At 37.2% G+C, this 13,673-nt stretch overlaps 1 protein-coding gene across 2 annotated transcripts in view; it reads right to left on the bottom strand.

Annotated features, from left to right (window-relative positions):
- cUnh14orf180 (chromosome Un C14orf180 homolog) overlaps positions 1-13,673 on the bottom strand; it is a 48,188-nt gene that overhangs the window by 8,901 nt on the left and 25,614 nt on the right. For both annotated transcript variants that reach the window (XM_079833789.1, XM_079833788.1), the window contains exons 4-8: positions 11,964-12,084; positions 4,050-4,080; positions 3,838-3,946; positions 658-818; positions 123-252 (exon numbers count right to left, since the gene is read on the bottom strand). In XM_079833789.1, the coding sequence (XP_079689915.1) occupies positions 123-252; positions 658-818; positions 3,838-3,946; positions 4,050-4,080; positions 11,964-12,084 (552 nt within the window). The remainder of the gene's footprint in view (positions 1-122; positions 253-657; positions 819-3,837; positions 3,947-4,049; positions 4,081-11,963; positions 12,085-13,673) is intronic.

Genomic DNA, 13,673 nt, shown 5'->3' with positions numbered 1-13,673 from the left:
AACCTACTTCAACATGTTTAATTTACTTTGCTATTTTTGAGTGCCAGCACTTTAAAGAACAGTTCAAAGAGACTCTGGAGATTTTAGGGACTGCTAGAGCAGGTTTGTTTGAACTCTCTTACCATGAACAGTGATCTCCGGCTCTCTGAAGCGAACCCGCCTCTCGTTTTTCCGCCTGCGTGTTGAGTCTGATTCTGCATTGCTCGCGCTGGACCTTTTCAGGATAGAGGTGGGCAGTTTTTCACTTAGGACCTGAAATCAGAAGAGACAAAACTTTTGACTTCCAGAATGTTTGATAGTATTTTGAGGCAACTGAAAACAACTGCACCACTGACCAATAAAAACCTTGTCATTTAACCCCTAGGAGTCAGAGCTCTTTTGGGGCCCTTTAGATGTCTCTTTGGCACTGATAAGAAAAAAAGCGTGTCGCTTGCGCCGGCACGACCGCCAACTCGAGGGGGTTAAAGGGCGCGCTAGTAATATTCGCCTATAGAATGGGAGATGAGACTCTGACTAGTTTACTGCACGTTACGCCCAAAACACACCCATGACTCATAAAGAGACTAGGTACTAAGGAACTAAGCACGTGTTTTAAACCAGATATTTTCCCATTTCTTTATTATGAACACTCTTATTTGTCAATGACCATTGGATTACCTTAGTTTTAAGAGTTTCCTGTTGTATGTATGGCTCTTTTCTGTGTCGTAACTCAGAGTGTCTGTCCTTATGGCTATGAGAGATGCCACTCAGAGCGTCGCTGAATGACTCGGTGGCCGAGAACCTCTTGGAAAGAGTCGACACACACTCTCCCAATGAATCTGTAAAAAAGAATTACAAAGAGCACTTTACAAACTCCAAAACAACATTTTTGACATTTAATCAGCAAAATAAGCAACATACATTTGTTTCAAGTCGGTACAGTCTGCATGATGAAATTTGATTAGAAGAGAATAATTTAGCATTGAAACTATGACACGCAAGTGATCTGTTGTGGCGAAAGCATTTTCGCTCAAAAAGCTGACTCGGCAGCCGAGTTTGACGTTCATGACACATTGCTGCCCTATACAATACATTTTTCATCGTCCAGGAAACAGGCAAAAGGGAACATGCACAACAACCCGTCCCTCCAGAGAACTAGCAAAGCATTTCTGCCTACAAAAATGCCCTGGCCTCAAACTGTCAAAGACACGACCCAGCTTTTCAGCCAGAGATCTACAACGCCATCAGCCTCTGACAGAATGTGCATGCTTGGAATAAATGTTTACTCATTCGGTTGATTTACCTCTGCAGTTTTTTAATCGTACAGAACTGTATGTACAGTAGATTTGGGTGTAGTGCATTTTCCGTGCTTCCTCACTGAGTGGAAATAGTAAATGGCTCAATATGCGTAAAGTTTTTAAAAGAGCTTTCACTGAAGCTATTGTGGTAATTTTGCTTTGACAATCAGAACAAAAGATTGCTGGCTTGTATGGGATTCGAATGTACAGTAAATTGCAAAGCACATGATTAAAGGGGTCATGTTGTCTGAGGTCAACTTATGACGTTCACATGGTTTTTACATTCATCATAATGAATAAGTAATAGGCTATTTTCTACCCTGATTTTGAGCCTAGCTCCTGGAACACTCGGGCATTTTTATGGGCGTACCACATTGAAAGTAAACGCCCACTGCTATGATTGGATAACAATTTTACATATTATAATGAACTTCGCCTCCAAGTGAGGAATTGTTTTGGAAACTTCCACTGTGGAGAAACGGCAACCGGAATGATTTGCCCACGGGGCTTGCAAAATGTCTTTATCAAACACAATGATTTATCTCTCATCCACCCGCAATTAATTGGAATGTTATTTTTTTTATTACTTGGCTGGCCCGATCGGTGGATATAACAGCCAACCGTGCATAACTAACACACACACGCGCACACACACACACACACACACACACACACACACACACACACACACACACACACACACACACACACACACACACACACACACACACACACACACACACACACACACACACACACACACACACACACACACACACACACACACACACACACACACACACACACACACACACACACACGCCAAGTACTACGTGCATAAGCAATACTTCACCTCAGCATGTTCAAAACTTCCGTGATTGTGTTTTTTTTTTATCGCAGCACAATGAACCAACAACACCTCAAATACAAAGGATACTCCAGCCTGTGACAGTGCGGTAAGTTATGTTTAGTTAGACGCGTACATAACCAGTACATATCAAACATAACAATGCAATACTATCACCCATAAAAAAACATAATTCCTGTCGGATCCAATATAGAAGGCACAGCATAGGTTTTTAATCTCATCCTATCTGCAAACCCAGTCTCTTGTTTACAAACAAATCCACAGTGAAATGAAGCGAACAAATGCAATGTCTTTGTTCTGAGCTGGAACTTAAGTAAAAATAAAGTTGCATTCCTAATATTGGAATCCAAAGGAAGCTTATGGCATGTTTGAAACATGCCATAAGCTTTATTGTTTCACTACACTCTGACGTCCCAGGGAAGAACATTCGCAGATCAATCATTTGCTGAGCCAGCTGTCAATAAAAGCTTTTCTTTGACTAACAAGGAAGTTTTGAGCTCTGAAACTTACAGGATATTCTTATATTATGATGACCTTTTATATACATCAAAAGCTCAATGGAAAGTTGATTTCTCAATTCATGACCCCTTTAGTTGAAGTTTTATACACACATTTACCACATAGCAAACCACCCTGGTAAATTGGTTATAGCCACCATTGTCATTATTAAAAACAATATTTCTGTATTTATGATAAATTATTTATCCGTGCACATCATATATATATATATATAAAATTATAATCTTTTATCAAAATAACGTCCCCTCTCTCTTGCAGGAACATCTCTTCTTTTCTCTGATGACGTGTTTACTGGTGTGAGGGCGGGACATCCTGTCAATCACATGAGATCACAGCACTAGCAAACCACAACCGTCCAATCAATTTCCGATGGACTAAATCAAGTCCCGCCCTACATCTTTTTTTTGGTCTAGAAGCCATTTTACTAAGATATACATCACAGTAGGGAAGAAAAGTCTATCGCAACTTCCGTTGTATGTCAACTTTTTAGAAGAACCTATAATTTATTATGATTTAAGAATCAGCAATTTAGCGTTTAAAATACATCTAATAGCTGTCCATACACAGCCCGGAAGTCTAGGCTAAAACAAGGCAAGATTTGGGCTGTCAGTGAATATAATCATGTCAAAGAAATGAAACCTAAATGAAACCAAACACCTTGTAATCACTGTTGTCTCGCAGGTTATTTTGGAGAAAAAACCCCGACATGTAACCAAATTCAAGTTTATTTTGTCTAGAAGCGAGTTACTCATAGCCGGACTATATCGGGTCTATAGTTAACCGAGATGGTGAAAATATGGCTATTGCTTGCTGGAGAGTATTAACAATTCTTATAATAACTATGGAGGATTTTGGCAGACACTACACTGTAAATAAAACAATAATCGTTTCATAAGAATATATCAGTTTTCTACTTTCAGTAAAGTTTTATTCAACGTGTCGATTCTTTGTAGTTGTTTGTAAAAATTACTATCAATTTCGAAGAGAAACATTGTTTCTAGAGCATTTTTTTTCTCCAGTGTATGCATATTATGGTACATTTTTGTAAGGACAATTAACTTTCTGATTATGTATGTTGACGTAATGTTTTCAAAATCATGTTTCAGTGGCATGGCTGAATGGAAACTGAAGACATAACTTCATGTGGAATCAAGAGGACTGATAAATAGTTACTTGTATATTCCGTTTTGCCAATTTCAGCATAGACAGTGGCTAGCAGCTCCAGACTCCGTGCTGTGATGGGGTGATCGTTACCAAAAGCCCGCTGGTGGATTTTAGTGGCCTAAATGGAAAAAGATGGAGAAATTACAATTACTTCAACATTTCTTCAGATTTTTACAAGCCTTCTGTCATTTTGCATGTATACTAAAACACAATGTACGTACCTTGCCACTGTATTCTAAAGCAAGATGGGGTCTGAAAGCAATAAAGAGAGACAAAAATGTTAGAAATTATGGTACAAAATGTTTGTGTGTGTTCATGTTTTTCTATCCCGGTGGGGACTTCAACCTGAATGCACACTGACTCATGGGGACTCGTGTCACCGCGGGGACCTAAATTGAGGTCCCCATGAGGAAACAAGCTTATAAATCATACAGAATGAGTTTTTTTGAAAAATGCAGAAAATTTTGTGCGATGGGTAGGTTAGGGTTAGTGTAAGGGGAGAGAATATACAGTTTGTACATTATTAAAACCGTTAAGTCTATGGAGAGTACCCACAAAGATAGTGAACCAGATGTGTGTTTGTGTGTGTAAAATAGTTATTGAAATCAAATTCAAGAAAAATGCTATTTAAAAAAATGAAAATTACAACTGATGCTGCTTCTAGTTCTTTTATCACATTAGAAAAGTATGGTGAAATGTAATGCATTGTGAGATACAATATTCTTTTCAGGGTGTAGTGTACCAGTGTTGGGGAAAATTACTTAGAAAAGTAATGCATTAAAATTGTGTTACATTCCCTAAAAAAAGTAACTAATTGCGTTACTTAGTTACTTTTTATGGAGGGCAAAACTCAAACCTTTCAGCTTTGCTGGACTGCAGAAGAAAAGGACACATGAGAATAAAGTTCAACACTTTTACTATAGCAATAAAAACAAAGAAAACTAAATTAAATATGTGATGTTTATCTTATTTATTTATTTTTTTTGCTCATTAGTATGGTTGAATTGTATAATCGAAGGTCAGCAGCAAAGACACTGGTTAATAAAGTGAAATAAAATACATAAAGTATACCTATTTTACTTAAAGCTGCTGCTTTTTTGGTTAAAAATGATCCAAAATCAATTTGAGCAAGTACATAACCAGCCAGTGTTCAAAACCATCTCCTTACCTTAGCCTGATTCACAACGGTAAGCTTGAAATAATGTGTTATAATTTGAGTGGTACTGGTGTCTTTTGTCTGTATACATAAAGGAGTCCCGGGCAGGCTATATCGCATGTGAGGATGCTGCAGGTGGCGGATCATTTATAGCCTTTTCTCACAGCAGCTGGAATAATTAAACTTATCATTTTTATGGCGGATTGTAATCAAGAAAAAGGCCCAAATGATCATCAGTGACAACTGGAGATTCACTCATAGTCAAAAGCAAAAGATTAGACTGTACGGAAACAGAAATCTACAGGTAATGCTAATACACACTAAATACACGTATTTACGCAATGCTGATGTTGTTAACATTAACATTTCGAGAACAAAGTATACCAATAATAATAATTTGCACGGTTTGATACGATACGAGCCAAGCGATCGTTAGATTTCATTACCGTTGGTAGCGTGATTTGTTGTAATGATTTTTTTCTCAGTTGGTCAGAACAAAATTGGCAGAGATGTTACTCACTTGACATGACATTTTCCGGTGAAAATTTTGGTCATACTTCCAAAACGTAGAATCTATGATTCCAAAGTACAGTGCAATGACTGAATGACAGCCGCACATACTCCTCAAAACATTAGATTCATTCACGCTGAGGAGCCGATGTAGCCTGACAATCAGTGTTAATTTTGACAGCAAATTTTGATTTAGTTTTAGTCATAGTCTTTTGACTAAAATGCCATTTAGTTTTAGTCATATTTTAGTCACCTGAATTATTTTTAGTTTTAGTCTAGTAAATATCATACGATTTTAGTCGACTAAATCTACTGTAGATTTAGTCTCCTAAAATTGAATGAGTTTAGTTCAATTGTAATACATTAAGAATTTAAGCTCCATTTAATTTTGACATCATTTTGTTTTTGACATTAAAAATACACGAAAGAGTACAATTCACTTTTTTGTTTGTTTTTTTAAAAACATCTATATAGTTTTTACAACTTTGTATTTTTGTTTTAGTTAGTAGGCCCTATCAGGTAAAGCTAAAGCTTCAAATAGGTTTTTTTTTTTTTTTTTTTTTTCAGTTAACATTTATTCAAGTAATTTTTTTTTTTATGGTTTTAGTTAACTATTATAACCCTGATACTTTATTGAATGTGTCAAATACTGGTCTTTCCTCCTGACTATAAATTAAATGGGAATGAAAGGAAATACAGTTTATTGTGTAACCAAATATGAATATATAATGTGTGACTTTTAAATTATAAACAAGCTCGAAATACACATTAACTCTTATTTTGAAAGGTCTGCGCCTCTATTGCAGTTGCAGGAGCTCATTCAAGTTCAGATGAAGAGATAAAATATGCATTGTTACAACGGTCTAAAACATATTACTATATACACATCGTAAAATAAACATTGTCATTATTAATCAGCATAAGTTCATATACAATGGCCTGGTATAAATGTGTGCTATTCATTGATTGTGAGCCGCTCTGGAGCGCTGTATTGGGGATGCGTGAGTGAGCCTGGAGAAGCACAACAGCGCCGTGTTTTCTAGCGGTTAGATCAGCACATTCAAATCAAATTGTGCGCATCTGTTACACAGGACATCAGTTCTGACTGGATCTCTTCCCTAATCGACCCTCCCTAACATTTTCGTCATAGTTTTAGTCATCCAACACTAGTTTTTATTTAGTTATCGTCTCGTTTTCGTCAGTGAAAAAAGGTCGTTGACGAAAATTATTCGTCAACGAAATGAACACTGCTGACAAGCCATCAAGATGTTCGGTCTGGGAACACACCATTGGCAGGGCTCAATCCGAGGAGCGAGATAAACGGTTGTCTTTCAAATTCCCTCTGCACGCAATAAGATAACGCTTTTGCCGTATTTGGTCAGCAAAACTCCGAACACTTCTTCCTTTTTTTAAGAATGACTTCAGTGCCATTCTTTGTTATTTTCTCAAAGAAAAGCTTAACTCCAAGTCTTCCAGAGTCGCGGCCAAAGCCGATTTGAAAGACTGCTGTTCGCCAGCTTCTTTGTTTTCAAGTAGCACGCGGAACCACCACAACTCTGCCGTCATTATGTTATGACCGCCCACCGACTCTATACACGATGTGATTGGCTTGACTAGAGTTTGGTTTTTCCAGCTCGCAAGCCAACGAAGAGTTGCAAGACGCCCTAGCTGAAAATTAAATTTGCTGCCGCAAGGGTGCGTCTAGATTTCTAGTCTACAGCTGATGCACAACCCACGTAAAATGATAATTCCGCAAATAAGGTTTCAAACAGAGATGGCGACAAAGAGGCAAAACTTACGGAATGCAGCTTTAACATATAATTGCAGGTTTGCGTAATATTCTAAGTTTGTATTTAAACGTTTTTTTTATTTTTTTATTTTGAGGAATACTGAATCTTTTTTTGTACAAGCGAGATGTGTAAATGCATCATATTTACTTATTTCACATCATTTTTACCCAGCACACACGCCTTTGCACTTACTGCCGAATTTCTTTCAACATGGGGACAGGAGAGCCATCAGTCAAAAGATGGGAAAAAAGCAACTTACATAAAGAAAAAGTAAATCAGATATTTTGTTGTAAATTTAAAAGTAATGCATTACTTTACTTGGAAAAAGTAACCTGATTACTTGTAATGCGTTACACTGCAATGTACATACTGCATAAAAAAATACTATAGTGTGAATAGTATGGAAACATGCAGTCTGAACATCACAGAGCATGTCTGCCTATATTCACTGCACGCGTGAGAGAGATGCATGCACATGTATATTATCGATCAGCAAATCGATATAATTGATTACACCTTGGGACTCTGTTGACCTTTTTCTATTACTTCAGCCATAGAGGGAGAGGGTAAGAGTGTATTTGCAGAGAGGGTCCAGTATAATATCACATATATATATTATATATATATAATATCACATGATATATGTTTCTTTCTGTGAGCAACAGCAAGAACAATCCATCGAATGGAAAACATCAAGCAAAACTAACTGTACATGAGTCAGTACAGTAAAGCATGTTAGGACAACACTATCAACTTTGTATCAAGTTTATTTGCTTATCAAAAACATCACAGCAGGTCAGTATATTTATAGTCATAAAGGAGAGTGTGAATGATGGGAGACTGTCAGGCAAACACTTGACATTCACTGGATCTCTCACCCTCCATAAAACCTTATAGGGCCTATAACTACTCTCAGGACACGGAGAAACTCTTGTCACCCGGTGGAATACTAGCATACTGCTTACTGTGCAGTATATATTAAATACTGCCTACTGTTCTAAAAAAAGTGAATTCAATTTTGTGTAGCTATATATCACTTCATGTTGTGTACATTGCATTGTGGGATTTAGAGTACCCTGGTTATTTATTTATATGTATATACATACATCAAATATTATTATACTGCAAACAAGAGTCCACTTAAGTGTAGACAGAGCACACTTTCATGTTTCTTAACACACTTAAGTACACATTTAAAAAGTGCACTGTCATTTTAAGTTTTTACTTTATAGTACATTTTAATATTATTTTTTGATAATCATTTGTCATGCTTTAAAGAAGTCCACTTATTTTGATGTGTTGACTAACATATAACAAGTATGTGGTTATAATTTGAACTGTAGTGTGTTATTAAATGTTACATTACAATATTACAAGTAAATATATTTTTAATGTAATAAATGGAAAATTCATTACAAATGTGTTTTGTACAAATATATTTAAATGAAGACAAGTTTCAATAGAAATTACATTAGTATATTTTAGTTTACCATAAATGATTGTCAGTACACTTTAACCATATTTCAAAGACAATAGAAGTAATATTAATATTAAGATTACATTTAAAGATGTATCTGTCATATTTAAGTGTCAAAGAAGCACTCTAAAATTCAGCTAACTTAATTTAATATAAATGTAAACTATAATACATTTTCATTAAATGTTTTTCTGTAATAAGTACTCTTTTTTATTTAAGTATGCTAAAGTGTACTTCTTTTCCACAGTGTTATGCATCCATAAAATTCACATATTGTGTGCAGTGCATATTGTATAAATAGCATAGGCACTGTGGTAGCATGCTATTCTGATGGTAAAGATGATTCATAGGGTTCAGTACACGTGAACATCTGTCAGGCGCCATAGGCTATGTAAAAAGCAAATACAGAAGAGTTTTAAATGACAAAGACATGCATGATGAACTATATGTTGGCACCAACGATAACAATGTGCATCCTTTATCTAAATCCTCCGTGACTCATAGTATATACCATATTTTATCCATATAGATTCTGTTCTGTCTATTTTTAAAAATAGTATTAGGAAGCGGTTGTAAAAAATAAATAAAAAAAATGTAGAGCACATAGGCTTAAAGCTCCATTTGATCCCACTGGCCTGGCACAATTGGTTAATTTAAGCACAGAGCGTTTGAGAATGCCACAGCAATAGCCCACCTCAGTCAGGCTCGGTGAGGCATGCGGATCCATTACAGCACCCGTCACAACAAATCTGGGCACACGTGTGCTGTAATTCCTACAGGAGGTAGTGGAAATGTGCAGCCCGTGCCAGAGATATGGCACTCTCTTGTTTTCAACTGGAACTCTTGGCATGTGTGTGAAGAATAGTGCGAGTTGATAGGCGACACTTTGCCCTCAGGGTGTATAATGAGAATTTCCCAAGGATTTCAGATGGAGTCCTGATTGCAGCACTAATGTTTTGTAAAATCACTTTAATTAGCTTTTTTGCATATAGGTCAGGCATTCAATATTGAATCCTTCACATGTGTTTTGAATGTCACATTTTTATACTCTTCTGTACTTCTCTCTTCAACGTATTATGTTTTTTAAAGGCAATACATATGTCAGTGTGGTTATTATGGTCGTGCTTTAATTAATAATGACTAGGTGTTGGTTTGCACTGTTTTGGATTGTCCTCGAAGGACATTTGATCGGACACAACATGGCAAAGCTCTCAGCTACAAGAGCACTTCCTGCCCCAACACTGAAAGATTCAAGAGGCAGAACCACTTCCTATTCACTCCATAGGGCTTGAGCTTCATTTTGTGTAAAAAAAAAAAAGTCAATTTATTTGTTACCTGAAAAATTATTACAAGCACATTTCGAGGTATCAGTGGGGGCGTCAAATAAATAAATGTACATCAAATATTGATTTAAGGGTCAGTGATATAAGAAAGTATATGGCAATGATAAAGAAAAATAATTTTTTAAAAATGGTCTTAAAAATGTACATGTACAATATAAACAAATAAATATTACATTTTGTGGAGTCGCACCACATGACAATTTACAACTTGAACTAACCTTGCCCTGTCAGTTCAAATTGTATTAATATATTATAATTTGTGTTGTTGTTGTTGTTGTTGTTGTTGCATGTTTCTGCATGTTAGTTGAACCACATGACTGTGTTGGTTGCACCACATGAGAAATTATACCATAAATCCAAACTACTTATGGTTTTCTGTTAAAGAATTAAATTCTATAAATACGTTTTATTTTGTTACTGTGACATCAGGTCAGTTGTTTTGTTTTCTGTAACATTTGAGCTAAAAAAAATAAAGATGGCATCTGGAAATTGTGGTTGGTGGTCAGTTTGTGTGTAAATGTAACATTTTTTACCTACTTTCTCACTTTTGCTGTCATTTCTTGCGATAAATTAATATTGTAGTGATTAAATATTTGCTTAGTTATCACCAAAGCTCTCTCTATTTTGCTGTAGATCAATAAATTGTTACTCTGCTTCAGAAGTTTGTCCGAATCAGTTTTGTGAGGTGCCTTCATGAGCAAATGCTGCATGCAAAGTTATTGCCTGATAGGGCAGGCAGTGAAGCAACAAGTCGGATGCCCAAGCATTCGGACGCAGCCATTGTTAAGTGTTTTTTAATAAATTAAAAGGTCAAAAATGAGTGTCCTGACATTGATCCTTAAAATGATATTATTAATGGGAGACATAATGAGGCCACAGGTGTTTTTAAGTTGAAATAGCAACAACTTCAACTATGACTGCTGTCCTAGTTGACCAACAGATCTTGAAGATCTATCCTGTTCAGGTTTCAAGAGTTACCCGACCCAAAGTGTTTAAGGGATTACATACAAATGGTGTGGATACCCCCACATTTCTTTGTCCAGGGAAACATTATCTTATTGGGGCAGCAATAAAACAATCTCGTTCTCATTCAAGTTTAATGCCATCCTCTCTCTCCTGTGGCATCAACAACCTGTCTCCTTCCCTGGAACAATCAGGTTAAATGCTTTAAGTCCCCAACAAGGGCCAACTGGTGGTCATAAATGTCCTCAAGTGTATGTGGTAGTGGCTTACAAAAGACCGCCTCATCATTATAAGCCCCTGGAGGAAAGCGGACACCTCCCTCAGTGTCCTAGTAACATTTGAAACCTTGAGACTCACATAACACAAGTCACCTTTCGCTTCCTCTCTCCCTATTAGCGCACACATGGCCCAGTATAATAGGGGGATTCCTATAGCAACATAAATAAAAAACTTGTGTACGCCCCAGAATATCAACTGCACTCCCAGAACATCAACCAAATCAGAAGACTGTAAAACATGCAGTTATTTCCTTCAAGTATAGTTTTATATATATAGCTGAATGCTATCATATGAAAAAATGGATTTGTTTATAATACAAAGAAAAGTTACTAGACCAGCAGTCAAGTATTTCTTGAATGAGGCATAAACAAGGCATGTAGTGTGGACAGTTAGCACAAATAAAATGACCTTGTGTAAATCTGGGCCAAATTATGTAAGAATGATTGAATGCGCCTTCCTAAATCATGTCTCAAAACTATTAGTGCTCATTAAACGCCCTCTATCTATACACATCGACTTGTATTTGGCATGGCATTTTATGTCACAATCAGACTGGTAAGCAATCTATCATGCTGCATGTATGCAGTATCATTTTCACAGTCAGTTCACTCTCCTACCTCTTGCTCATGATGCAGAGCTGAGCCAGTCTCTCAAGATCCTGGGCCTGCGAAGCCTGTTCTGATAACTCCTCTTGAGACAGACATCCTGAGCTTCCCAATGTTCCGTCTTCCTGAGACCCTGATTCACACAAAGTCTGTCAGAAACCTCACAGGCAATGTAAAAACACTCACAGAGACACTCATACGTACAGAGACAACAAGACAGTGACGAGACTGAAAAAGACAGGAAGGGAGGGAGAGAGGGAGGGAGGGAGGGAGGGTGAGAGAGGAGAGACGGCCGGTCACTGCCACCACACCCACAGATTCAAATGCTCTTACAAGAACATATGAAAAACAGAAGCTTAGAAAAAACAACTGGCACTGGCAATTCCAAGAAGATTACAAAACAATAATATTTTCCGGGTATCAATATTGAAATGAAGACCTGATTGTAATCTTAATGTTCTGGCAATACATGAGCAATATCACATGAGTAGGAGTGCGATATGGCTCTATATCAGCACGGCTGTGATTAGGTCATAGGCACAAAGCTGCAGGCCGAGTACTGGAGGCGTTCACAGCCGTGCTGATATAGAGCTACACTATATTGCCCAAAAGTTTTGGGACGTCTGCCTTTACATGCACATGAACTTTAATGACATCCCATTCTTAATCCGTAGGGTTTAATGTGGAGTTGGCCCACCCTTTGCAGCTATAACAGCTTCAACTCTTCTGGGAAGGCTTTCCACAAGGTTTAGGAGTGTGTTTATGGGCATTTTTGACCATTCTTCTAGAAGCGCATTTGTGAGGTCAGGCGGACGAGAAGGCCTGGCTCGCAGTCTCCGCTCTAATTCATCCCAAAGAAGGTGTTCTATCGGGTTGAGGTTAGGGCTGAACGATATATCGTTATCGTATCTATATCTAGATATGAACTTTCAAGATATTACTATCGAAAAAAGCAATGATATAGACGATATAGATTTCCCCTTTCCGCGCTCGCCCTGCATACAACTCTGGCAGTCACAACAAACATCAGTTTTACGAGTGCCCTTGAATGCACCACTAAAGCCAGAGCGCACACACTACCAGGGACGTGGGAACTATATTGTGAGGGGAGGGGGGGCGTTTCCATGGTGACGCGTCATTGCTTGTCACGTGACACACCGCAGCAGCAACAGCGCTGAATGAATGATGATCTGCTTTTATGTCATTTTTTTCCTTTTTTATTCAGAATATTCACAAATGTGTTAGCTATGGCATGAAATATCTGATATTCCGATTATCAAATACATGCAAGTGGAAGTATATTGTTGTTTAAACACCTTTATAACGATCACGTTAGTTGAGCTGTATGCAGATGGGCGCCGCCGTGTTAGTTTGTGCCGCAGACGCAGTTCAGAGAATCGGATCTGTTGGATTTACAACCTCTATGTTTACAACACGTGAATTCATCCACTTCTCCCGAAATACTTAGAAGTAAGTGGCTGGTGAACTGGGAGAATAGAGTAAACATTGAAGTTACTTACACAGTGTGTAAGAATATAAATGTTGTTGCACTTCAATGCACTTACAATGTTCCACCAGCTGCTGCATTTGTTATTTATTGTTAAAGCAGAGCTGCAGTAAAAGGTTTGATTTGTAATTTATTTTTTGGTAATTTATGTTAATGTTGATGACTTGTTCTTAAAAATAAAACTATACTTTCAACATTTTTTTGTATTATGATCT

Source organism: Gobio gobio (assembly GCF_949357685.1).
Source record: "Gobio gobio genome assembly, chromosome: 13".
In the NCBI taxonomy this organism is placed as follows: domain Eukaryota; kingdom Metazoa; phylum Chordata; class Actinopteri; order Cypriniformes; family Gobionidae; genus Gobio; species Gobio gobio.
The sequence above is the reverse complement of the archived record's forward strand: the minus strand, read 5'-3'. Positions and strand labels throughout refer to the sequence as shown.